Source organism: Prionailurus viverrinus, chromosome A1, assembly GCF_022837055.1.
Source record: "Prionailurus viverrinus isolate Anna chromosome A1, UM_Priviv_1.0, whole genome shotgun sequence".
Lineage (NCBI taxonomy): Eukaryota > Metazoa > Chordata > Mammalia > Carnivora > Felidae > Prionailurus > Prionailurus viverrinus.
In genome coordinates, this window is record NC_062561.1 from 232885649 (window position 1) to 232911382 (window position 25734).

The following is a 25734-nucleotide window of genomic DNA, read 5'->3' on the forward strand; positions in this document are numbered from 1 at the left end:
TCTTTCAACCTAGAACCGTGGAAGGCTGACACTGACATGACTTGTACAGATTATCTAGTTCAATTGGGTTCTAAATTTCGTCCATTCTAAGAGTCACCTGGGAAGCTTTTTTGAAATACAAATTCCCCGGTGCCACTTATGAAGATTCTGGTTCAGCAGGTCTGGGCCCGGGACATCTGTATTTCCTTTACAAGTTTCTTAAGTGGTTTTGATGATAGGTCAACAAGTGGTTTTGCGGGGCGCCTGTGTGGCGCAGTCGGTTAAGTGTCCGACTTCAGCCAGGTCACGATCTCGAGGTCCGGGAGTTTGAGCCCCGCGTCGGGCTCTGGGCTGATGGCTCAGAGCCTGGAGCCTGTTTCTGATTCTGTGTCTCCCTCTCTCTCTGCCCCTCCCCCGTTCATGCTCTGTCTCTCTCTGTCCCAAAAATAAATAAACGTTGAAAAAAAAAATCTTTAAAAAAAAAACAAACAAACAAGTGGTTTTGCTACCCACTTGATTCTCATTTTATAGTTAGGGCGACCAAATCCAAAGAGAAGGGACATGTCTTTGGGTTAAGGAAAATGACAGGAGGGACAAGCAGAGCCTGTGTCTTGATAAACCTCTGGCTGCTACATTTGAGTAAACAAGGCTTTCTTCAGCTAGACGGTGATGCTTGACCAGTGACTGTGTTTGTGGTACAAAATGCCGAAGGAATAGTTCTTGAGGAATGCAGAGGAGAGAATATTAAAAGAGTTGCAGCACTGAAGCAAACTTCCTGGAGAAGAGTTCTAAGAACCGGGGATGATTTGCATAAATGGTAAGACAGAGGGCAGCCTTCTCCCCAAGGTGGGAAAGCCATAAGAAGGCAGGGGTCCACCCCGGCTCAAGCAGAAGGTGTAACTTAAGACAATGAGTAGAGTGTAGGAAGGATCTGCTACATACGTTTAGGAAAATAGGCAAGATGGTAGGAATAAATTGCTTTTAAATGCTGTGGCAGAGGCATGTTTCATAATATAGGGGTGGCTCATAAAATTTGAATGTACAGCACATTTTGCCAATTGAGACTGATTGGGAGGAAACTTTTTTTTTTTTTTTTTAGCTTTAAAGTACATGAATAAATTTCACCCTGAGCCAGCAAGTTCTAGCAAGGCACAGAGTCTTGCAATGATGAACTGTCTCATTTTAACAACAGTGTTATTAAATAAGAAGTTAGTAACGATGCTTGGGGAAACTACATTAGCAAATAGAGAAAAATGACATGTAATTAGTCGTATCTAGTCTTTCCATGTAAATAGTACTTCCAAGATGCTGGAAGATGCTTAAAAACAGTCTTATAGAAACAATTTTGTGTTTTGATGGAAACCTATGCTTGTCTAGAAGATGCCTTCCAGGCTGAGTCTCATCTTTCAATGCCTTGGAGACATTTGACACTCGTGTAATTACAGGTGAATAGTAGATGAGCAGGCTGTGTCTTGTGTCATTGCCCTTTGTCCCCATCCTGTGGAAAAAAGCCAATTTGCTTTCCTTTGCACTTGCCTTTCAACATTTTTTTAAATTCCATATAAATGTGTGTGCTTTGACTCTTTTAACAAAAGGTTTTTATTTTTTTATTATTATTTTTTATGAATATAATTTATTGTCAAGTTGGCTTACATACAACACCCGTTGACTCTTTTTTTGAACTGGTTTTAATATCTGCCTGTCTTCCTCATTAATTAATGAGTGGCACAAAATCTGTAACACGTCATTTTTACATCTGTGTGACATCATGATTTCACCCGTCTGAAAATGACCCTTGAACAGTCCTGTTGTCGGTCTCACAAACCTTACTCCTGTTGTCTTTTTATCTTACCGATTTGCCATCTTTCTGGCGGGAAAGATCTAAGTCCTCTTTTATCTGGATTCGCACATTTTCCAATTAGAAGCATCTAAATTAATAAGGTTCTATGTTCCGGGTCTTAAGATTTGTGGTCAAATTCTTGTGGCCTCAGGAAGCTGGTATTTTCTCCACCGTCACTTAGTTTCCAAATGCACATTTCTTCCTGTTCTTTAACCTTCTTTGGAGCCAGCTGAATTGGTTATGATAACTTTAGATGACCAGATATAACACAGTGGGGGCAACTAGAAGTATGCAACAAGTTATTTTTAATTAAAACAATTTTTTAATGTTTATTTAATTTTGAGAGAGACAGAGACAGAGCAGGAGCTGGGGAGGGGCAGAGAGAGAGAGAGAGGGAGACACAGAATCCTTAGCAGGCTCCGGGCTCTGAGCTGTCAGCACAAAGCCCGATGTGGGGCTGGAATCCACGAACTGCAAGATCATGACCTGAGCCGAAGTCGGACCCTTAACCGACTGAGCCACCCAGGCGCCGCTATTTTATTTTTTTAAATGTTTCTTTATTTGGGGGGGGGGGGGGGGGCTAGGGAGGGCAGCGAGAGAGAGGGGAGGACAGAGGGTCTGAAGCAGGCTGTATGCTGAGAGCACAGAGCCCAATACAGGTCTCGAACTCACGAACTGTGAGACCATGACCTGAGCCTACGTCCCATAAAGTGGGCCACACACCAACTGAGCCGCCCAGGCGCCCGGTAACGACTTATTTTTAAAAACAGCCTAATTTAGATTTACAACAGGGAAGTCCCAGGCCCTAGGAGCCAGGCACTCTCGTAAATTTCACAGGCCGGCTGTCTCCCTGCTTTTGGCTTTCCTCCCCCGCCCCCGCCTCCTCCCCCACTCTTCCCTCCCACCCCCGCCCCTCCCCCACTGCCCTCCTCACCCCCCTCCCCCACCCCCATACGCTCCGAGCCCCCCCCCCCCCCCCCCCCCCCAGCCCCGGCCTTCCCGGGAGGCCTGGAATCCCGGGCAGCCACTGGCCCGTGGGGATCCGCCGCCCTCCGTCACCGCGCGTCCACTTCCGTCCCGGCGGGAGGCGCCTCCCCTCCGCCTGCCCCGACCGTCCCCGGGGCCCGGCGGGCAGCCTCGGCGCGGGGAGAACCCAGGCTTCCGGCGGCGGACAGGTAGGTGCGCTCTCCGCGGGCGCGCGGGAACGCGCGCGGCCCGGCGCCGCGCTAACTCGGCGCGAGTGTTTGCAGCAGCTCGAGCAAGTCTGCCCTGCGCACAGGTCCTGAGCCGACCAAAAAGCCCTTTTCCCAAACCTTTTCCCAAAGCAGCAGGACATTATCACCGCAGAAAAGCAACCTGGGCCGGCCCACTTGGGTATGTTTTCCTGTCCTGTTCAGCCAGCTCTGCCAAAAACGTAGCTGCAATCGTGCTGTGCAGAAACTCGTTATTTATTTTTTCCATAGAACGCTGTGTCCGGAGCCTTTCTTCCATGCCTTCGAATGGAATACTGTTTGTAATTATTGTCTTACAAGTTGGGCGTTTCAGTTGTGTGGTTTTTGCCAGTATAAACCCGTGGGGAAGATGAGCCTATTTGCATCAAAATGTAACCAAACCAAAGGAGAGTTTGCCCCCCCCCCCCCTTTCCAAGTGCTGCAAGCCAGTACCAATCGACATCAAGCTTTTGCAGAGGAGAAAAATAGGCGATTTATTGGTGTGGCCCCCCAGGAGACCGGGGGGAGCTAATGCTCAAAAGTCCAGAACTCTCGGATGGCTTGCATGAGGGTTTTTAAGGGCAAAATTTGGGGGAAGAGGTCTTGTGAGAAGGTGGACACCTTTGATTAGAGGCCCATGAGGTCCTACTAGCAGGTGACCTGGTGCCACTTCATCTGGTGCCCCGGAGGTCTTTTCCATTTCAAGGGGCTTGGAATCTGGAAAATATCTTTATTTCTTATGTTAGAAATTGAAGCAAGCATTCGTATCCCTTGAGCCTAGGCCTTTTTGTTCCTTGGCTGGTCTGGCTGTGCCTTGGGTAGATATGACCTCTGGTGTTTCATCCTTTCATCTGAACTGACAAGAGGGATGCGGGCTTCAAAAAATCATTATGGGGGGCACCTGGGTGACTCGGTTGGTTAAGTGTCGGACTCTTGATTTCAGCTCAGGTCATGATCTCGAGGTTCGTGAGGTCAAGCCCCGCATCGGGCTCTGCGCTGACAGTGTGGAGCCTGCTTGGGGTTTTCTCTCTCTTCATCTCTCTGCCCCTGCCCCTGCTGTGTGTGTGCTCTCTCTCTCGCTCTCTCTCTGTCTCCAAAAAAAAAAAAAAAAAAATTATTATCCCCATTTGGCAGTATTTCCTTAGGGTGGGTACTACTGAGTCTAGAGAGGAGACCGTGGGTCTAGCATCATGGCATCTTTGGTGCTCAGTACCCAGTGCATGTTGCCAAGAAGGACCGCACGGGTCACCCACTCAGCCGTGTGGGTTGGCAGGCGAAAGTGTCTCCTCTCCTAGGCCTTGCTGACATAGGGGACTGCGATCAGGCCTCCTTGCTGATGGAAGATATAAGCTGATGTTTTCAAAGCCCATTTCAAATAAGGTGGTCAGAAGTGAGCCCCACAGGTGTCTGGGGACATGCTGTCCAGGCCTCAGAACAGCCTGAGAGAAGCCAAAGGCAGCCATGTGATAGGCTTGTTTGCAGGCCGGTGGGTCCTCATCACATCTACCTTTCTAATCAATGCTGTCTAGACCTGTCCCCTATGGAAAATAGAAGCATGATTGAGGACAAATAGATCTGGAGTTGTTGAAGTTGGTAGAATCATCTGTGGGTAAGTAGGGCCCTGCTTTCCCAGCTGCAAGATCAAAACTCAGTTGCCAAGCAAGTTCCTGCAGTGTTTACCCAGTGAACCCAGTGTTGGGGTGCCTGGCCGGCTCAGTCGGTAGAGCATGCAACTCTTGATCTCGGGCTTGTGAGTTCGAGTCCCACGTTGGATGTAGAGAGATTACTTAACATTTTTTTTTTTTAAATGAGCATGTGTTAAAGATTCTATTTTATTTATTAAAGAAGGAACCAGGCAGCTTTTATAACTGATTCAAAAGAGAAATCAAGAAGGACAGGTATACATGGGGCAAAGGAATGCCTCAGGAAGGTTCATGTTAGGGGAAGGGGCGGGAGCTTTTATCCTGATGGGGTCCCAATAGTTCAGCAGCTGCTGTGGCCAAGGTTAAAGAGGTTGCTACCTGTTTTCTCTCGTAGGGTTTTGTTGGTTTCCTGTCTCACATTGAGGTCTTTCATCCATTTTGAGTTTATTTTTGTGTCTGGTGTAAGAAAGTGGTCCGGTTCTCCCAGCACCATTTGCTGAAATGGGTGATGGGCATTCAGGAGGGCACTTTTAGGGATGAGCCCTGGGTGGCCTACGTAAGCGATGAATCACTGGGTTCTACTCCTGAAACCAAGACTACATCGTATGTTAACTCACTTAAAAAAAAAAAAAAAAAGAAATGGAAAAAAAAAGGAGGTAAGGCAGGACATGTTAGCTCCTTGGAATTGGCATCAAACAGGCACCAGTGATCCCCATGGGTCTTGACTTGTGATATTGTGGAGGTGCTTGGTGCGTGAAGCAGGGCTGCAGGGGGCTGAAGAACAAATCATTCATTCATGGCATTTGTCAAGGAACGGAAGGCAGACCTTATTCAGGACCTTTGGGATAGGTGTAGGGTCCACCGCAGTGGGGTTTTACAGTGGGGGAGAGAGATTGGGCTCAACCCTGGAAATAGCAAAGAAAAGTGAGGATTTATAGCCAGGGAGTGGGGTGGTGGGGGTCAGTGGATGGAAAATGACTAAGAGGAAACATCACAGGGGATGGGGGTTCTGGATAAACCGACCTAACAGGGTTCTTGCAGGAGACGAGCCAGAGAGATCAGACATCGCCTGGGGGTGAGGGGGTGGACGATGAGCAACCAGATCAGATATCAAGGGTCAGGGATTCTGTGAAACTGACTTAGCGGGATTCTTACTGAAACTAGGCACAGCAGAGATGCATCCAGAAGCCCCACACAGGCCTGTTTGAGAAGAGAGGTCAGCGGAGCTTGGTGAGGGAGAGAAGGTTGGTTAAGGGGCCGTAAAAGTCACTGTGGGAGAGTGAGCCTTGAGATCAGTCACATGCTGGTGGCATCTTGGGTGAATGTCATGGGCGGATCATGAGCATTAGCGCTGCCGGCCAGTGTGGCCTCGCCAAAGAAGGTGCGAGTCAGGCTCTCCTGTGCAGGGGTGCGTCTCAGTTATCCTTGGCACCATGAGGAGGGTTCTGAGTTCAGAGGCTTCCCTAGTGGAGACCACGGATCTGGTCTCGAGGTGGCCGGTGAGTTTTGCCAAGCCCACCTGTCATGATGCAGGAAAGCTCTTCCTCTCCTCCTCCTTCCTCCTTTCCTCCTTCCTCCTTCCTCCTTCCTCCTTCCTCCTTCCTCCTTCCTCCTTTCCTCCTTTCCTCCTTCCTCCTTCCTCCTTCCTCCTTTCCTCCTTCCTCCTTCCTCCTTCCTCCTTCCTCCTTCCTCCTCCTTCCTCCTTCCTCCTCCCTCCTCCCTCCTCCCTCCTCCTTTCCTCCTTCCTCCTTCCTCCTCCTTCCTCCTTCCTCCTTCCTCCTCCCTCCTCCTTCCTCCTTTCCTCCTTCCTCCTTCCTCCTCCTTCCTCCTCCTTCCTCCTCCTTCCTCCTCCTTCCTCCTTCCTCCTTCCTCCTTCCTCCTTCCTCCTCCTTCCTCCTCCTTCCTCCTCCTTCCTCCTTCCCCCTCCTTCCTCCTTCCTCCTTTCCTCCTTTCCTCCTTCCTCCTCCCTCCTCCCTCCTCCCTCCTCCCTCCTCCCTCCTCCTTTCCTCCTTCCTCCTTCCTCCTCCTTCCTCCTTCCTCCTCCTTCCTCCTTCCTCCTCCTTCCTCCTTTCCTCCTTCCTCCTTTCCTCTGTCCTCCGTCCTCTGTCCTCCTTCCTCCTTCTTCTAAGATTTTATTTTTAAGTTATCTCTACACCAGCATGGGGCTCAAACTCACAACCCCAAGGCCAAGAGTCGTGTACTCCGTGACAGAGCCAGCCAGGTGCCCCAGAAAAGCCCTTCTTGACACATTTTATAAGCCCCCCACCGTCCACGTCAGACCCCCTGTCCCGTCCCTAAGTAGGCGGAAAGCGCAGCACCGTCGCTCACGCAGAATGACCTCACGGTGAAGGTCATGCAGAAGGAACTTCGTGTTTCTGTAGAAAACCTCGGTCATCCGTGGGGCATCCTTCCCGGCCCGTGGTCTTTGAGCCGCTGCAACTCCTTCTTTGTAAGTGGCCGGTAACCAACATGTTAGTAAATTCTGTCCTGTGTGGTGGGATTCATGGCTTCCTCCCTCCTGCGGAAAACTCCGTTTTCTGTCCTGCAATTTCAGCTGTGCTGTCGTCCGTATGCATTCGTGCTCTTTTCTTTTTTCCTTCGAACCAGTTCTCACATCTGCCTCGTTCCTTCTTCTTAGAGAAGTAAAATCCTTCACGTGTTCATTTTTGTAAATCTGCATGAGAGTCGTGGTTTTCCTTTCCTTGTGAAAATTATCCTTTAACAAATGTATCATTTGGGGGAGGGAGGGGGCAGAGGCAGAATCCTGGAAGGGCTGTAGAGGACTTTTAGTGTCCTCCTGTCAGTGGGGCCCGCCTGGGTGTGCTCCCCCAGGCGCTTTCCCTGGGAGCCACAGGGGGGCCACAGGGGGGCCACAGCGGCGCTGTCCATGGAAACCAGCTTCCCTGCCCCGTGGCCTTGGCCCAGGACACACAATGCACTACTCTGCTACATGAGGGGTCTGGCCGGAGTCCCGCCTTCCACACCCAGGCCTCTCCCTGCCACTGTCTGCTTGCGTAGGATGCATCCAGACAGTGGCTCTCCTGGCCATAAACATTCCTTCTGGAAAGTGCGTATTAATTGGGGGCACCTGGGTGGCTCAGTCAGTTGTGTCTGACTCCTGATTTCGGCTCAGGTCATGATCTCACGGTTTGTGAGTTCAAGCCCTGCATCGGGCTCTGCGCTGAGGAGTGGAGCCTGCTTGGGATTCTCTGTCTCCCTCGGTCTCTCTGCCCCCCCCCCCCCACTTGCTCTCTGTCTCTCTCAAAATACATAAAAATAAACTTAAAAAAAACGTGGGTATCAATTGAAGATAAAGTAAAAAGATTCAGGCTTGAGGCCCCTTTGGAACGGCTAGGATTTTTCGTGGTCTCCACGTCCCCATAGGACAATCCAGGTAAGCAATCAGCGTAAGGAATCGGCTGTCAACAAATAGCGCATTGGACGTAAAATTTACCGCTCTTGGTGCTGGATTGTTGTGACTTCTCTTGCTAATAATAGTTTCATAACCTAGCTTGTGAAAACAAAACCGTGGGGAATAGATTCAAATCTTCTTTGAGCAAAAGACCAGCTCTTAATATGTGTTTCCTTAAAATGTAAGTTATTTGCCTTCCAGAATATTCTGGAAAGCATAGGAAATAATCTAACAGCCACCCATATTCGTGTGACCCACGCAAAACAATTGGAACATTTTGTCCTTAATCAAAACTTTCTGGGGCTCCTGGCTGTCTTAGTCGGTACAGCATGTGACTCTTGGTCTTGGGGTTGTAAGTTTGAGCCCCATGTTGGGTGTAGGGATTACTCAAAAATAAAAATCTTAAAAAAAACCCAAAAAACAACTTTCTTAGGAAGTTGAATGTAACAAATGCGGTTAAAGCCAGCTATCCCCATCCTTTCTCCCTTGTTAGTAACCACTGGCTAATCGTGGTGTGTTTTATTCCCATGCATCACACTTTTACTACAGGATATTTATTAATGAAATAAGTACTATTTTGGGTTATTAGTCTTTATTTAGCATCAAAAAGGACATTGTCTTTTTATGTAGCATTATGTTTCTAAGATTTATATCGGTAAATACACGTGTAGTTTATTCACGGAGTAGTTATGAATCTATTTGTTTCCTGGGGTGGCCGTAACAAATTACCACAAACTGGGTCGCTTAAGACAACAGAATATTTTTCTAAAGGTTTTTTTTATTCTTAAGCCATCTCTACACCCAGCATGGGGCTCGAACTCACAATGCCGAGAGTTAAGAGTTGCACGGTCTCCACGCTGGGCCAGCCAGGTGTCCCAGGACAACAGAAATTTATTCTCTCACGGTTCTGGAGGCCAGAAGTCTGCAGTGAAGGTGTCAGCGGGGCTGTGCTTTCTATGGACCTACAGAGGGGGAGCCTTCCTTGCTTCTCTCCCAGCTTCTGATGGTGCCCGGCCATCCTTGGTGTTGCTTGGCTGGTAGATACTCCAGTCTCCACCTATGTCTCTGTGGGGCCTTCTCCCCTGTGTGTTGCTGTAGCCAAATTTCCAAAATTAGGGGCAGTGGCCACCCTAATCCAGTATGACCTCATCTTAACTTGATTACCTCTACAAAGCTCTATTTCCAAATAAGGGCACATTCATAAGTTCTGGGAGTTAGAACTTGAACATACCTTTTGAGGGGACACAACTCAGCCCACAGTAACGACTAAATCGCAGTTGACCCTGTTTTCCTCCTGAAGGTCAATTCGATTGCTTCCGGTTATTGCCGCCAGGAACACGCCTTCTGTCCTCACCACGAGCTCATACACACAGGTGTAAATCTCTCTAGGGAGTACACCCAGCTGTGGCATTTCTGGGTTGCAGGTGTCTTTATCTTTGACTTTGCCAGACCTTACCAGACCAAAGTAGCCTGTCTCACCAGAGTTTGTATTTTGAGTTTGTATCAGCTCACGTTCCTTCCTCTTTCCCTGTATGGTCACCAACTCTTGGTGTTAACAGACCTTGTTGCCAAGCTGATGCAAAATAGTGTCTTTCTTAGGTACAAAATAGTATAATTTCTTAAATACCAGTGAGGTTGAATGTCTTTTCGGAGGTCTGGGTGCCACTCAGGGGCACCGTTTTGTGAGTTGCCTGTTCAGATCTTTGGAGCATTTATCTCTTGGGTTTGTCTTTTCCTTGTTGATTTATACGGATTTTCCCTGTATGTTATCTGGATACTAAATCTTCTGCTTTGAGAATAATATCTCAAATAATAATATCTCTTCCCCACCTCCACCAGCCCCTGGGCTGTTTTGAAGCACATCCTAGATGTCTGGCTGTTTCATCGGTATATACATCAGCAGGTGGCTATAAAAGATACAGATACACACACACAAAACCATCACTTTGATAGTCGTATCTGGCCCTTGCCCACCAGTCCGTTGACAGTAACTCTCAATATCACGAGACATCCAACCAGTTCAGTCTCCCCCAGTTGTCTTATAAGTGGTTTTTACAGTCACCTACCGCTGTGGGTTGCACTGTGTGTCCCCAGAGTTCATAGGTGGATGCCCTAACCCCCAATGTGACGGTATTTGCAGGTGGGGCCTTGGCCGATCAGGTTGAGATGAGGTCATGAGGGTGGGGCCCCATGGCGGGATTCGTGCTCTTCTAAGAAGAGGCCAGAAAGCTTGCGTGTGGGGACACAGCGAGAAGGCGGCTGTCCACAAGTGAGGAGAGTCCCCCTCAGAGCCCCACCTTGCTGGCACCCTGACCTTTGACTTCCAGCCCCCGGAACGGTGAGAAACACATTTCTGTTGTGTCAGCTGCCCGGCCTGTGGTATTTTGTTATGGCAGCTCGAGCAGACTGATATGTACTTAGTGAAATTTATTAACCTTTTTCTTTATGGTTCATGTTTTTGGGTCTAATGAAGAAATGCTGCCTTGCTCCAAGATTCAAGGAAAAGGTGTTCCCCTTTATTTTCTTCCAACAGATGACTTTCGCTTTTCTACTCAGGTTTCTAACCATCTGGCAGGGCAGCGACGTGGCAGGTAGGGATCCAAAGTGATCTCGTCGCATCTTACGCCCCTTCATTGGCCAGTCCGTCTTTCCACCTCGGGTCTGCCTGTTCACCGTGGATCCGCCTGCCCCGTAGTGACCTCCAGAGCCTGGTCTGTTCTGCTGCATCTCGCTGCCAACCTCAAACCACCATCCTGGACCTGGCTGGAGGCACATGGCCTCAAGGACCGTGTACAGTTCCCTGGTCCTTCATTTTCCCACTTCTTTTGTCCCCTCCCCCCCTGCTCTCACCCTGACTCTGTTCTCAGTTTTCTGAGCAGATGCGCGGAGCGTCCTCGGTCCCCTGCCCCGCTGTCACCCACCCCTCCTCCGCCTCCCCTCCTGGGACCGAGGAGGACCCATCCACGCTTCCAAGGAAGGTGGGTGGTCTCCTCCCTGGGCTGACCCCAGCCCCCCTCCCCTAGCTCACCTAGCTCTAGGGTTTGTGAGCAAACAGCTAAGAAAGAATTTTGGTGCAGAAAGGTGACCTTATTATAGCATGGGGACAGGCCCTGTGGGCAGAAAGAGCTGCCCTGGGGTTGTGAGGAGGGACTGGTTGTGTACTTTTTAATTAGTGGTAGTTAGGGAGAGCGGAAGTCCCTAAGGAACTTGGAATCAAGGCTTTCAGGACCTTGAGGGGCTAGCTGCTGTTAAGATAAGCTTACTTTTAGGCTTTTTGTTTTTTCATGTTTATTCATTTATTTTGAGAGAGAGAGAGAGAGACAGCACACGCAGGGGAGGGGCAGAGAGAGAGAGAGAGAGAGAGAGAGTCCGTGCAGAGCCCAACGCGGGGCTCGAACTCGCACACTGTGAGATCATATGACCTGATGAGCTCAAAGCAAGAGTCAGATGCTTAACCAACTGAGCCATCCAGGCGCCCCCAAGGTCACTTTTAGTCTTTAATTAAAGTGAACATTAAGGCACTAGGCAGCGGTGAGTTCCTTGAGGAAGGTCACGCTCTTACGTGTCAGGTGTCAGTGGGCTGCAAGCTGTCAGGAAATTTAAGCTACGTTTCTCTTGCCTTTGTGTCCCTCATCACCTGGCACCGTGGGTGGGCTGGTTTTGCTTTGTTTTCCTCTGTGAGGCACCCGTTCTCATCCACCTGTAAATGTACTAACATTTCTTCCGTTAAAAAATAAAGACCTGTTGCTCTCCCTTCCCTCCGTCTGCTCGCTCTCTTTGCCCCTCTTTCTGGTAAAAGCCTTGAAGAACTTCTGTGTTCACGCCGTCAGGTGCTCTCCTCTCGTTTTCCCCCAAGCCCGTTTGCCGTCATGGCCACCAGACCTGTTCTCGTGGAGACCACCCTGACGTCCACGCTGCTGAGCCCTGTGGCCACCCCTCTTGCAGAATGCCGGTGTCTACAGTCTCCCTCCTTGAAAACTTGTCTTCATGTGGCTCCAGGCTCGTGAATGGGGGGTTCTTCCCTTCTGACTGTTTATATTCTCAGGCTTACTCTTTCCCCAGTGCTTTTAATGGTGAAGGCCCCAGGGCTCGCTCGCTCTTCTAGATCCTTCTTCTTCCTTATCTCTTCTTATCTAATCATTCCTTTAATCATGCCATTCACGCTCGAGGTTTCCAATACTATGTACTGCTGATTCTCGTTATTTACAGTATAGTTGACTTTGAACCACATCGGAGTGGGGGGGGGGGGTTAGGGGCATGGACCCCTGTGCAGTCAAAAAATCTGCATGTAACTTTTGACCCCCTCAGAAATGTAGTTCCTTATAGTCTGCTGTTGATCGGAAGCTTTTCTGGTAACATAAACGGTTGATGAACACAGAGGGTGCATGCTCTGTGCGTTGTACACTGTAGTCTTACAATGAAGTGAGCTAGTGAAAAGAAAATGGCAAAAACATCATAAAAAAAGAGAAAATACATTTGCAGTCCTGTGCTGAATTTATTGGAAAAAAAAAATCCACGTGTAAGTGGACCGTGCAGTTCAAACCTGTGTGGTTCAAGGGTCAGCCCTAGAACGTGGTTACGTTCTATAAAGTCACAGGGACACTGAACTAGCAAATACTGAACCATGGTTCCAAGAGGAAGTACAGGTAGGGTTCTATGAACCTCTGGTCATGTTTCTGTCGACTGATCAATGCATAGCCTAGTTTTTTGTGTGTTTCTGTGTAGAGACACCTCATTTAATACATAGGTGATTCATTACCATTGAACTCGCAGTCAACAGGTGTAATGTGTGCCTGAACTAAGCTTGTCTACTGCACACGTTATCTTTGTAGGCACATCATAGCCTTCGTGCCCTGTTACTAGACAGCTCTTCACTACTGTGCATGGAGTCCATTCTTTAAACACCGCAATCGCCACCAAAAAGCACAAAAATGCAAAAGATGTGGCGCTAAATAGAAAGCGAAAAGGATACTTGTTTACAGCATGAGGGCTGATATGGGAAGGCGGGGCGTTGCCTTGTTCGACCTTGGCCGGGACCGTGCATGTGGGTGACTCAGATTTTTCAGTGCTTTACAAAAGTCCGTGGATGGTCGCAGTATTACTGCAAGTATTGATTTTGGAGTTGCAAGTAAGTTTTGTGACTAGGCAACTTCACGTGCATGGAAGCGGCAAAAAATGAGGCTTGGCTGTGTAGGCTGACCACACTGTATCAAGTTTGTACTTCCGGCTTGGACCCCTGCCCCAAACTTGCTGTTCTGCGCGGTCCACGGAACTTTTGGAACAGACATTTCAGACTTCCCGGGCTCCGCATTAAGTCCTGACCTCTTCAAACCTGCTCTTCCCACGTGTCCTCCTTCTCATTTAAAGACAGTTGCTCAGGCAAAACCCCTCATCCTCCTGTCTTTCTTTGCCTCAGTTGGCTTTCCCTGCAAATTCTATCCAGATCCTAGCCACTGTCAGGGGCTTTATTGGCCCTCTTCAGTGGGTGGTGTTTTTTATTTTTTTTTTAATGTTTATTTATTTTTGAGAGAGAGAGAGAGAGAGAGAGAGCGAGAGCGCACAAGCAGGGGAGGGGCAGAGAGAGGGAGACAGAGGTTCCAAAGCAGGCTCTGTGCTGACAGCAGCAAGCCTGATGTGGGGCTTGAACCCACGAACCGCAAGATCATGACCTGAGCCGAAGCCTGATGCTCGACAGCCACCCAGCCGCCCCAGTGGGTGGCGTTTTTTGTCCTGGATTGGGAACGTCTTGCTCTGAGTAGGTTTGCTTCTGCTTCTGCTGGTGCCCAGGGATTTCACTGCCCAGGGTCAGTTATTGGGTTAAATGTCATAGTCTAGGTAATCCTACTTTGAAAGGACAGTGGACATTTGGGGGGACATTTGGGGGGTTATTTTTACCTTCTCTGGGTTTTCTAATCACAGTCTTAGTCCTGGTTGGTAGAATTTTCTTTTTTTTTCTTTTGTTATTGTTTTTTGTTTTTACGTTCCCCACTAAATATAAACCTTTTGGGGCTCTGACACTGCATGGGGTGTCAGCCATGGATCCCTATCTTGTGGGGTCCAGAGGCCTCACTGGACACATCCTAAGCATCGGGTGGTGTTAGAGCTCGTTCCTGGGTTTAGCCTTCTCCCCGGTATCTCTGGGCTCCCTCAGTGTCTGCTCATGCCAAGCCGATCCTGGCTTCAGGTCTCCTCTGCAATCCTGGCTAATCCAATCCTCTCCAATCCCTTCTTTTCCTATGAGTTCCCATTTTAATTTTTATCCGTTGGTTACATTTACTTAGGTATTTTGAGTGTTTGTAATGGGAGTGGATTCCTGTTAGCTCTAATCTGCCACGCTGCTAAAATCCCAGGTTATCAGTGATTTCCTCCATAAATACACGATATGTAGAGTTAAACTTAATTATTTTTTGCACTCTTTTTTAAATGTTTATCTTATTTTTGAGAGAGACAGAGAGAGAGAGAGAGCAGGGGAGAGGCAGAGAGAGCCAGAGACAGAATCCGAAGCGGGCTCCAGGCTCCGAGCTGTCAGCACGGAACCCAACGCGGGGCTTGAACCCACGAACCGCGAGATCGTGACCTGAGCTGAAGTCGGCCGCTTAACCGACTGAGCCACCCAGGCGCCCCATTTTTTGTGCTCTTGATTTTAATTTACTTACTGCGTACAATCTTTGGATTTGCACCATTCAGATCCTAATGCATGTTTCTCTCTCAGTAGCCCAACTTAAATATCTCCAATGGCTAACGAGGCTCATCCTTGTCCGTGTGACATTGGCCATAAGATAGAGTATGGAGGGATGGGGCGCGAAGTTCAAGTCGAGCACATCAAGGCTTATGTCACCAAACCCCCCTTCGACACGGGCAAGGCTGTGATCGTCATTCAAGACATATTTGGCTGGCAGTTGCCCAATAGCAGATACATGACTGACATGATCGCGGGAAATGGATACACGTATGTATGCGGTTCTGTTTCTTCACTTCATGGAAACCTCTGTGATCTATCTTGCTCCCTTCAGGGAAAACAAAACCACAACACCCTGACCGTGCGCTAAGCTGTCGACGTCCTTGTCTCGCTGGGCACAGGTAGATGGGGAATGTGAATCACACGAACCTAAAACAGCACCTGGAGGCCACCGCTCCCTCCGCTCCCAGCCCAGTCCGGCCAGCAGGCTGCCCGGGGCTGGGGTTTCTGTTGCCCAACGGGGTCCTTTGGGTGGAGACAGAACATGAAAAATGAGCAAAGCCGCCTGTGATCTACAAAGCCCCCTCACAGGCGTACAAGTCCTCTCTCCTTCAAAACGACCCCCTGAGGTTGGGCAGAGCAGGGTGCAGTCTCTTCTTCAGGTCAAGAAAATGAGGCTAAAAGTGGGTAAGCGACCTGTTAAGGTTACAGGGCCGACTGGGACTTGAACTTGGATTCTTCTGACCCAGGCTTCAGGGTTCCTTCGATGCCGGGAAGGAAGCACAGCTCCTCCATCCCTGGCGATGACCTTTATTTTCGGAAGCAGGTTTCTGGCCAAAGCTGTGTTGACCCACCCTCCGGGGTTGACGGGATGGGGGGGGGGGGGTGTCCGCGGACGCAGTGGACTGGCTTGTTTTCTCTGCGTGGCCCATTTCAGAACCTGCAGTAGACCGTCCCCTCCGGGCAGGGGGCGGGGGAAAACTGCTTAGTCATGGTGACTGGACACGCTCCCCAGATGTACCCTCTGACCGGAGGCTAACTCGAAAGGCCAGCTGAGCGTTGCGACTCCTCCAGGGGGTCGGGGACACCCCTGCGCTCACCACCCTGCCCCTCCCGGGCCCATGCCTCTCGGGTCTCCATCCTGTGCCATCAGTCTCGTGGGGAGGGCGCCCTGTCCGACTGCCTCGTCATCTTGGATGGGCTGGGCTGCAGGCGGCCGTCAGAGGCCGTGCACCTACGCTTGTGAAATCCCAAGTGGTGTGGCCCGGTGCCAGCTGGCCTCTCGGATGTGATCAAAGCTGGCTCTCGTGGGCACCACTTTTCTTTTCCTCTGAAGCAGAATCTCCCTCGTAGCCCGGGTCTTCATGAGTGTAAGCAAATACCGAGTGCCGCCAGCTCCAAAGTGAAGGTCAGTCGACGTCCCTTTTTTGCAGAGCCATCCTTCCAGACTTCTTTGTGGGGCAAGAACCCTGGCAGCCTTCTGGGGACTGGTCCACCTTCCCGGACTGGTTGAAAACAAGAGACGCCAGAAAGATCGACAGGTAAGTTATCACCCGTGTTTGTGCTCCCCCTCCTCCCCCCCCCCCAGGGCCCCTGGAGAGCAGAGAAGCGCGTGTGACATCACCACTGGGGCGCCCACCCTCCCTCCCCTGTGGCAGGACTTCCATGGACACATGCTTTCGTGCAGCACAGAGTGTGTCCCTGGAGGTGAGGTCCCGGCAAGGGCTCCTGCGGTGCCAGCAGGCTCGTCTGCTTCCTCCTTCCAGAAACTTCATGGCACTGATGCCAGGGGAACTTTGCGGAGGTGCTGCTTTGCGGGCGGTACGATTTCCCTTGACAAGGGGGCTTTCGGGGTCCACAGGGTGGACGTTCCTTCCTTCCTGTCCTGGCTGCAGAACCAGTTGAGACAACGGGGAGAGAAAAGACGCCAGAGCCAACACCAGCCTCGGCTCCATTACCGCTCAGCTGGTTGGAAACCCGAAGGGCCGTCTCCTCCCCCGAGCCGAGACCTGCCCCTGCTTCCCCCCTCCACCCCCGCCCCGAGACTTTGGGTCTTTACGCCAGGGCTAGACTGCCATTGTGCCAGGACCCGGGGAGCATTGAGAGGGAAAGCGGGGGATCCCCCAGGATCTCAGCCTTTTAGGAAATTAGCTCCAGGAGTCCAGAAGCAAGGACCAGACCTCCCAGCTGCCAGTCACACACCCTCTTCTGTCTGGACTCAGTGTGGAGGGGGAGAGGGGCAGGATTGTTCTCTGATGCCCAGTTCCTCCTGAGCAAGTAAATGTGAGCCCAAGGCAAAGGAGCTTCCCCACCACCAGCCTTGACTGTCACCTTGGCCAGTTGTCCTGAAAGCCGTCCTTCCCTGTCACCTGACTTTCTCCCACCGTGCACCTGAGCCTTGTTTTTTTTTTTTTTTTTTAATTTTTTTTTTAATGTTTGTTTATTTTTGAGAGAGACAGAGACAGAATGCGAGTGGGTTAGGGGCAGAGAGAGAGGGAGACACAGAATCCGAAGCAGGCTCCAGGCTCCGAGCTGTCAGCACAGAGCCCGACGTGGGGCTCAAACTCACGAGCTGTGAGATCATGACCTGAGCCGAAGTCGGACGCTCAACCGACTGAGCCACCCAGGCACCCCGAGCTTTGGTTTTGATAAACTGCTCCCCCAGCCCAGCTTGGCGGAACTAATAATGTGGTCCTCTGCCTGTGGCCTCTGGGTCCCTAGGACTGTCTGTTCTTTTCTTCTATCACCAGAGTGCCCTCCAGAGTTGGCCCCTCCTTCCACTGGGCTGGTGGACCCCAAGCAGACCTGTGCCCGTAGCCCCAAGGGGCCTTGGGTCCTGCTGAGTGCCCCTTCCTGCTTCCCCGGCCCTGCCTCACTCCCCGCACTCACTGGGCCACCTTCTTTTAGGGGCCTGTGCAGGGTGGCAGCGCGTTGTGGCTCAGGCCAGGGTCATCCTAGGAGACTCTCTGTGCAGCTAGTGGGGCGTGGGGGGTGCTGCCCGCTGCCTTGGGAGCTCCCGGCAGGCGTGGCCCAGCACCCGGGCTGTGTTAACAAAGTCGTCGTCCAGTCCCTCACTGTCCTTGGGATGGCCTCCGGATGTCACCTGCCTTGTCTTTCTCTGCCCCATCCTGAGGAGTCTCCCTGGGATGAAGGCCTGGCTCCCCCACCTCAAGTCAGGGGCACCTCCAGGGGCCAGGGCGCTCCAGGCTCCCCTGGGGAACTGTCTGAGGCCTGCGTGGAGCTTGCCACTGCTAGGTTCTCCCGTGCAGACCCCACTTCTTCCCTCCTCTCCCGCAGTGCTGGCCCTGAGATTCCTGGAATAACTCCCCTGCATGCTTACCTTTCCCAAGTCCCTCCTGGGGGACCTGCAACCTCAACCTGAAACCCCAAGAAAAACAAAAGGAAGCAAGACGTTCAGAGCAAATGAGAATTAGAAGCACAAGAGGCTGGGATGTGAATGCAGAGATTCAGCTTTGCATGTGGGGCCGGGGTGGGGGAGGTTGGCTGTGTGGGCCTGCCTTCCATTCGTGAGCACAAAGCAGAGGGGTCGTTTCTGGCAGGTGTGGGAGCAGGCCTGTGGGACTCTGCCACAGGGGAAAAGGAGAGCTATGCACTTAAAAAAAAATTTTTTTTTTAAATGTTTATTTCGAGAGAGAGAGAGACAGAGTGCGATCAGGGGAGGAACAGAGAGAGAGAGAGAGGGAGACACAGAATCCGAAGCAGGCTCCAGGCTCTGAGCTGTCAGCACAGAGCTTGATGTGGGGCTCAAACTCATGAACTATGAGATCATGACCTGAGCTGAAGTTGGACGCTTAACCGACTAAGCCAGCCAGGCGCCCCTAAATAAAAATGAGACATTAAACAGAAACACTGACTTTGAAAGGAGACTGAAACCCTTGTGTCTGGTCAAGTGTCTTTTGTTTGCAAGTAACAGAAAACCCATCTTGAATGCTTACTGTTTACATAGTCATGGGATATTTTGGTTTATAGAACTGAGAAGAGGTCGTTTCTGGCTTCAAGCAGGGGTTGGTTCGCAGTGCAGAAAGTATCCCCAGGACTTGCCTTCTCAACGTGTCTCCACTCCACATCCTGTGCACTGGCTTCATTCTCAGGCAGCTTTTGCCTCTGGGTGGCAAGATGGCTGCCGCAGCTCCAGCCCCTCCATTGGTCTCTTTTCCCGCAAGCCAGTAAAATTCTCATTTTGCCCTGATGGTTATGACTCAGTCACAGGTCCATCCTTCAACCAATCACTGTGGCCAGGAGATTGCTATACTCTGGTGGTCAGCCTGACCCACATACTTCACTCCTGGAACCTAGGGCAGAGTTCCCAAGGTATAAGAATCAAGCATGGGTTGGGGGAGAGGTTCATCCAAGGCTAAACTTTGGTGCTCCCAGAAAAGTAGGGAACACATTCAGAGCAGCATGAGCAAAGGCCTGTTCACTCGAGTTACAGTATTTTTATGGAAATGGCCTCTTTCTTGTTCCCTCCAATGAAGGCAGTTCTTTTTTTTAAATTATCATTATTGTTTATTTAATTTTGAGAGAGAGAGAGACAGAGTGTGAGCTGAGAAGGGGCAGAGGGAGAGACACACACACAGAATCTGAAGCAGGCTCCAGGCTCTGAGCCGTCAGCACAGAGACTGATGCGCGGGTCTCCAACCCACCGACCGAGAGATCATGACCTGAGCTGAAGTTGGACGCTTAACCAACTGAGTCACCCGCGCGCCCCAAGGCAGTTATTCTTGCGATCAAAGCATTGAAGGAAAACCTAAAGCCCCAAATGTCAAAAACCATTGCTTGTTCCATTTCAGTTTGCAGAAATACTTAATTTCTGCTAACATTATGAAAGTAACTGCACGCAGTGTTATGATTCACGTATTTAAATGTGCTCAAGGGTATGCTATGACTAAAGGAGAAAGGAAGGAGGAAGTGCAATGGGATGGCTTTCTTTTTCTTTTTCTAACTTGTAAATCACAATTCTTCCTTATCAGATCAAGCAGGACTTTCTGGCTGGCCTTGCAGCCCTGCCTCCGTTTGGGTGTATTGCTTTTAGTTGAAAACGCAGAGTTCCAAACAATCAATTTGCAAATGAGCCATTTACCAGACTGGGCCACTATTCTTGGTCCTCTCCTGGCTTAAATAGTCCTGGTGGCTTTCCAAATCCCCCCTCTGCTCTTTGGGGACACCGGAGGGAGGAGTCCGGAGGTGCTGAGTTGGGATGTTAGCTGAAGGGGTGAACGTGCCAAGTTACAGAGTTTGGGGAGCCGCCCAGTTGCGGCCCGTGCCTGCCAGAGGAGGGCGGGCCGGGGTGCTCGCTGGGGGTGGATCTTGGGATCAGGCCTTAGGAGTGGTGCTTTGGCCTTTGGCCTTTATCCGGAGGCTGCGGAAAGCCAGAACTCTGCTTCCAGCTGGCATGCGAGCTGGTCTGATGTGTGGTTTGCTGAGAGCCCTCTGGCAGCCCTGACAGGTGGTTGGAGGAGGCTGGGCTCCGAAGGGAGACCCGTGGGGAGACGGGTGGGGGGATGTGCGTCACTCAGGCAGGACGAAAGTAGGAAATCTCAGAACGTCAAGGAACAGCGGATGCCGAAGCCCCTGTTACTGTTGGTACAGCACTTGCTGTCCAGCTCACTCCCCAGGGGGCTCACAAAATCCCTCTTGATTGTGTGTGTGTGTGTGTGTGTGTTTCACTGTTGCCTCCCCCGCCACCACCCCGCCCCTATTTTATTGAAATATAATTGACACACAATGTTGTATAAGTTTAAGGTGTACAATGTGCTCATTTAGTACATTTATATACTGCAAAAGGATCTGCACCATAGCCTTAGCCCACACCCGGTCCTGTCACATAGTTGCCGTTTCTTTTTCATGGCGAGAACATTTAAGGTCTACCCTTTTAGCAGCCTTCAAGTCTATCACACAGTATTGCTCACTGAGGTCACTGGCTGCACCTTATACCCCCAGGCTTGTTAATCCTCTAACTGGAAGTTAATGTCATCTGTCCAGTCTCTCCCCCACGCCCCACCTCCGGTACCCACTCTGCTCTGTGTTTCTCTGAGTTTGGCTTCTTAGGTTCCACATATAAGTGATCCGAATCTGTTGATTCTTGGATAACTTTCTGTTCTAGAGAGGTCGATGCTGTCTTGAGGTTTCTGAAACAGCAGTGTCACGCTCAGAAAATCGGCGTCGTGGGATTCTGCTGGGGCGGAGTGGCTGTCCATCACGTGATGATGAAATACCCAGAATTCAGGGCAGGGGTGTCCGTCTACGGTAAATCTGCCTTGTGCATTTTACGTGATGGGAACAGGAGTGGTTGAGGGACACCCGGGAGCCTCTTCCCAAACTAACGGTTCGGGGAGCAGCGTAGACCCAGCTGTGCAGAGATGGCCCGTCTTGAGGGAACTGGCTTTAAAAATGTGAGCGTGGAGGTGGAGGTTGGTAATGCAGTAACCAGAGGAGTCACCTAACCCGAGGTCTCAATTTCTTCACCGAGGATGAAGGGGGTCACATTTATTTCTGTGATAATGGTGAATATCAAACAATATTCTTTACGAGGAACATCTGTGAAGGTATTTTTCCAAGATAGCAGTTATTTTCAACCGCACATACACAGACACACACACACACACACGCACACAATATAAAGGAAGGAAAGAAAAGGAAAAGCGACTCTAAAATGTAAGCAGCAGCATAAACATTGTAGCCAAACCAACCGCACGTATGATAGCAATGAGATAAGAACATTCCATCTCTATATAGAAATGGCATACTAAGTTCACAGTGTAGAAGCATTCGGACCATAAAAATGTTAAAAAAAGAAAAGATGTGGAAGGCAATTTGGCTTTCTTTCATGATAGTATATTGTACAGTTACACAAAGGATTCTTATTTGGATTAATGGTTTCTTGCTGTGGCATTTTTGCTTTTAGCAAGAAAAAAAAAAACCCTTTAAATAGTAACTTACCCCAAAGTTAATAGTCAGTTGTCAGCTGCCGCTGTGCAGAGGGGGCTGGCTGTTCCGGGCCGTTCGGTGCCCTGGTGTGAAATAGCCTGGTGGACGCCTCGCCAGCACCCCCTGCTGGCCGCTGTTGCACACTGCACGAGCTGCCAGCGCCCGGCGGGACTCCAGGGCGTCAAACCTCGGTCCAGCCACACAGTGTGGCCTTAACAGAGCGTGGCCATCTGTCCTGTGGCTCTCTGCTTCTAGAGACGAGTTCCAGGTTGAGGGGAGGCTCTCTGGGCTCCCGCAGGAAATGGAAACAGAAGATTTCCATTATTTTCTCCCTACTGACTGGGACCCTGTCCTGCACCAAGCTCGAGTCAGGCTCCACGGTGAGTCTGCCTTCCGAGGAGGCCCTGACCGGGCTCTGACATTGGCCCACTGGGGCAGTTCAGAGAGAACCCCCTACTTTTGATGTCTGTCCAAGTTCCTCACACCCCGCCTTCCGTCTCTTGTCAGCAAGAACCCTGTCCTATCACCTGGCCAGAATCCGTCTTACCCCAGTGTTTCCTCTTCGTAATTTTCTGCCCACTGCCACCCTGCTCCTTGGCCGTAAATCCCCACTTGTCCTTGTATTTGGGCGGAGGGATCTCTCTCCCCTCACACCCTCCTGTGCGGTGGTCCCCTTTGAATACAGCCTCCTTACCAAGTGTCATAGTAATCTTTCCTTTAACACTACGGTTCTTCTTAGAGGGGCAACATATGGTACCTCTTTTGCTTATTTTCCTGTAGGCGGGGGCACACCCACGGTGGTTGTCCCCAAGGCAGGACAGGCTTCTGACCAAATGCTCTGTGATTCTGAAGGATGAAAGGTAACTTTTGCAGACGGACCAGGTGGCACATCTGAGACTTGACACTCGTGGTCTGGTCTGGGCACGGTTACCCCGTGGAACACTGTATGAACGGGGCCCCTTGGCATACTGAGGCCAGAAGCCATGGGGCTTGTGTGGACCATGAGAAACTTCTAGAACAGTGGTGGTCATGGAGAGTCGTCACTTCTTTGTAAATGAAGGCGTGCCCCACGAGGAGGGAGCATTTTCGGGGCTGCTTCTGTATCTTTGCGTGCAAAGCCGCTGCAAGGTCTAATTCCGTTATTTGTGGCCTGACCCAGTGAAGGAGGTGGAGAGCAGGAAAGTCGGGCCACTTGCGTGGAATTGCTAGAAAGAAAATAAACAAAACCCCCAAAGCACAGATTGTACTTTGAAAAAAAATCAAGCCAAACCCACATGGTTTTCTGAGGCGCGTGTGTGGAAATCCTACCCCCGTGTCCCTGTCCCCCATTTCCAGGCATCATCAAGGATTCTGAAGATGTGCACAGTTTGAAGAACCCCACGTTGTTCATTTTTGCCGAAAATGATGCTGTGATTCCTCTTGAGCAAGTAAGTCGGTATCTTTTCTCATTTTCTTTTTTGCTTATTTTCCTGTAGGAGTGGGCACACCCACAGTTGTTGTTTCGATTTTTACTTTTTGAGGGAGAGAGAGAGCGAGTGAACTCAGGGGAGGGGGAGAGAGAATCCCAAGCAGGCTCACACTCAGCTCGGAGCCCGACACGGGGCTCAATCCCACAACCCTGAGATCATGACCTGAGCTGAAATCAAGAGTCTGATGCTTAACTGACCGAGCCACCCAGGTGTCCCTCACCTCTGTATTTAATGACATGATTTGACCTTTCGGGGAAAATGTCTCAAAGGGTTCATTTGTTCCTCCAAACATTCTCAACGTGAAAAATTTAAAGATGGGTTTTATTGGGGAATTTAGGGATTGTAATCCTCCGAATGTGCTCTTGGTGGGGCCTGGTTACTGGGCATAGAAGCTCGGCCTCCCCATCCTCCCACATGGAACCCGGGAGTTCAGATAAAGTGTGTTCTTAAAGACATGAGCGTGTTGGGGATCCCGGCTGGCTCGGTCGGTGGAGCATGCGACTCTTGATCTCAGGGTCGTGAGTTCGAGCCCCATGTTGGGGATAGAGTTTACTTTAAAAAAAAAAAAAAAAAAGAAAAGAAAAAAACATGGGTGTGTTAAACCCAGTATGTTGATAAGAAAAAAGCAGAAAATTGTGGTTCAAAAGCAGTCGCTTAGAAATTGTTATTATTCATAACTAATACACTATATTAATATAAACTTAAAACAATTTATGCTTGACTATATTGAGTATTTTGTTATATATCGAATGAGTATTATATTATATATTGAATGATACACAAAAGATACTAATTTAATTTCAAGAAATTGATATTGCATCGAATTTTTACATTGCTTGGGATGCTCTCCTTTGCCAGAGCCGAGGACTCTTAGTTGTCAAATTAAAAGTAACAAATTCACAGTAGCTACGGAACTTAAGGCACCGATGTTAGACTTCTTTTATGAGCATTCAGAGAGGATTTGGAGAATGGAAAATATTACCAGATTGTTAAAGTCATACTGTCATGAAATCTTCCGCATTATCAGGTCTCTTGGCTGACCCAGAAGTTGAAAAAACACTGCAAAGTGGAATATCAAATTAAAACATTTTCTGGGCAAACCCATGGCTTCGTGCATCGAAAAAGAGAAGATTGTTCAGCCGAGGACAAGCCCTATGTTGACGAGGCAAGAAGGAATTTAATTGAGTGGCTGCACAAGTACGTTTAGCAGGGGCCAAGGGTACACTTTCTCAGAATAGCTCGCATCCAGAAAATTGCTTTGGGATACTTGGGTCGTTTAATTTTTACTATCTTGATATAAAATAAATCCAGGAATCCTGAAATTCATTATTCCATCTCAAACATAAATGCAGTAGGAAATCTTAATGCATGATACAATTTAATTTTGAACACATACACTAAGGGAAAAACAGGTCAGTACCTGAAGAATTTGAATGGTAGAGTTAATATCCTGTTAGCAAAAACCTAGGGCTGTTTATGGACCAGCTGACAGCTCAGCCATGGACTTCGTGGTTCTTCATTAAGTACATTCTTTAAAACGATGGGTGTGGCAGAGCCATGAAGAGCATGAATTGTAAACTCAGATTCAAAGCCCAGCTTCCTTGGGCATTTGTCTTAATACGGATGAGTCGGTCATGTTCATGGATTGCACTGTGAGAAATACTGAAGCTAAAATAGGGTTTCGTTGACCTAATTATATTGAGCCAATAAACTTACTTTCTGAATGTGTGGCTTTTTCTAAAAGCTAATAAAGAACAATGGATTAGAGTGACTATCTGGCCATCTCCCAAGGAAGTGATTTTCCAGAACGTGGGCATCTTCGGGGCCCAGGGCCTGGGATTGCGTCAGGAATCACTCGTGCATTCAGTTGAAGGGTGGTGGCATACAGGGTCACGCTTCAGTTTTTATATATTTTAATTGATTTATATTCAATTGCGTGCACAGCTCAGGTCTTCGGCATTCCTGGCCACATGCCATGCACAGCGTGGCGGTAGGAGCTACGTGGGGCAGAGCCAGTCGGCACCAGTAAAGGCCCTGCCTTCTAGCCACGCCGTTGACTTTCCTTTAACCCGGTTACCCTCCCCCCACCCGCCCCGTGACAGTCCCGCACTTGGTGTTCTTCTGTGCCAGCTGAGAGTTCTACTTTGCAAACTAAGCAAGCCTCGGCTAGACGGCTGTGCACTCCCACTGGCTCCTGTGAGTCTGCAGATCCGGAAGGGTCACCTCGTGTCCCCTCACACCCCGGCCCCGGCCCTGCCACAGGTGCCCTCCATCGGGTGGGACCAGGGGGAGGGCATTTTGCTTGGGTCCTGGGTTGAGGGTGGGGCTCTGGGTGGAGAGGGGAACTCATGGCACTTCCACACTGGAAACCGGGGACGAGAAGGGTGTCTGCGGCTTCCAGCATCCACACGCACCCCTTCCTTTCTTCCATCGCTGGGCTTTTGGAGTCCCATGTGACTGATGGCTTTACTTTTTTCTGTGACAGCAGAGGGGTGACGAGAAAAAGGGAGGAGTGATGTGGACCTCACCCCTGCAGGAAAATGGAGAGGAGGG

The 25734-nt window shown here is 49.9% G+C and overlaps 1 protein-coding gene across 9 annotated transcripts; it reads left to right on the forward strand.

Annotated features, from left to right (window-relative positions):
• Positions 1 to 775: 775 nt before the first annotated feature.
• CMBL (carboxymethylenebutenolidase homolog) lies at positions 776 to 24905 on the forward strand. 9 transcript variants are annotated; one of them, XM_047853141.1, is made up of 7 exons: positions 2826 to 2994; positions 10642 to 10676; positions 14798 to 15034; positions 16198 to 16305; positions 20889 to 21031; positions 23048 to 23139; positions 24209 to 24905. In XM_047853141.1, the coding sequence occupies exons 3-7, from the start codon at positions 14820 to 14822 to the stop codon at positions 24386 to 24388; spliced, it is 738 nt and encodes a 245-aa protein (XP_047709097.1). In that variant the 5' UTR covers positions 2826 to 2994; positions 10642 to 10676; positions 14798 to 14819; the 3' UTR covers positions 24389 to 24905. The 9 variants fall into 9 exon arrangements, with proteins under 9 accessions (XP_047709118.1, XP_047709097.1, XP_047709079.1 ...); XM_047853162.1 differs by lacking the exons at positions 2826 to 2994; positions 10642 to 10676 and adding an exon at positions 776 to 796; XM_047853123.1 differs by lacking the exon at positions 10642 to 10676.
• The last annotated feature ends 829 nt before the right edge of the window (positions 24906 to 25734 follow it).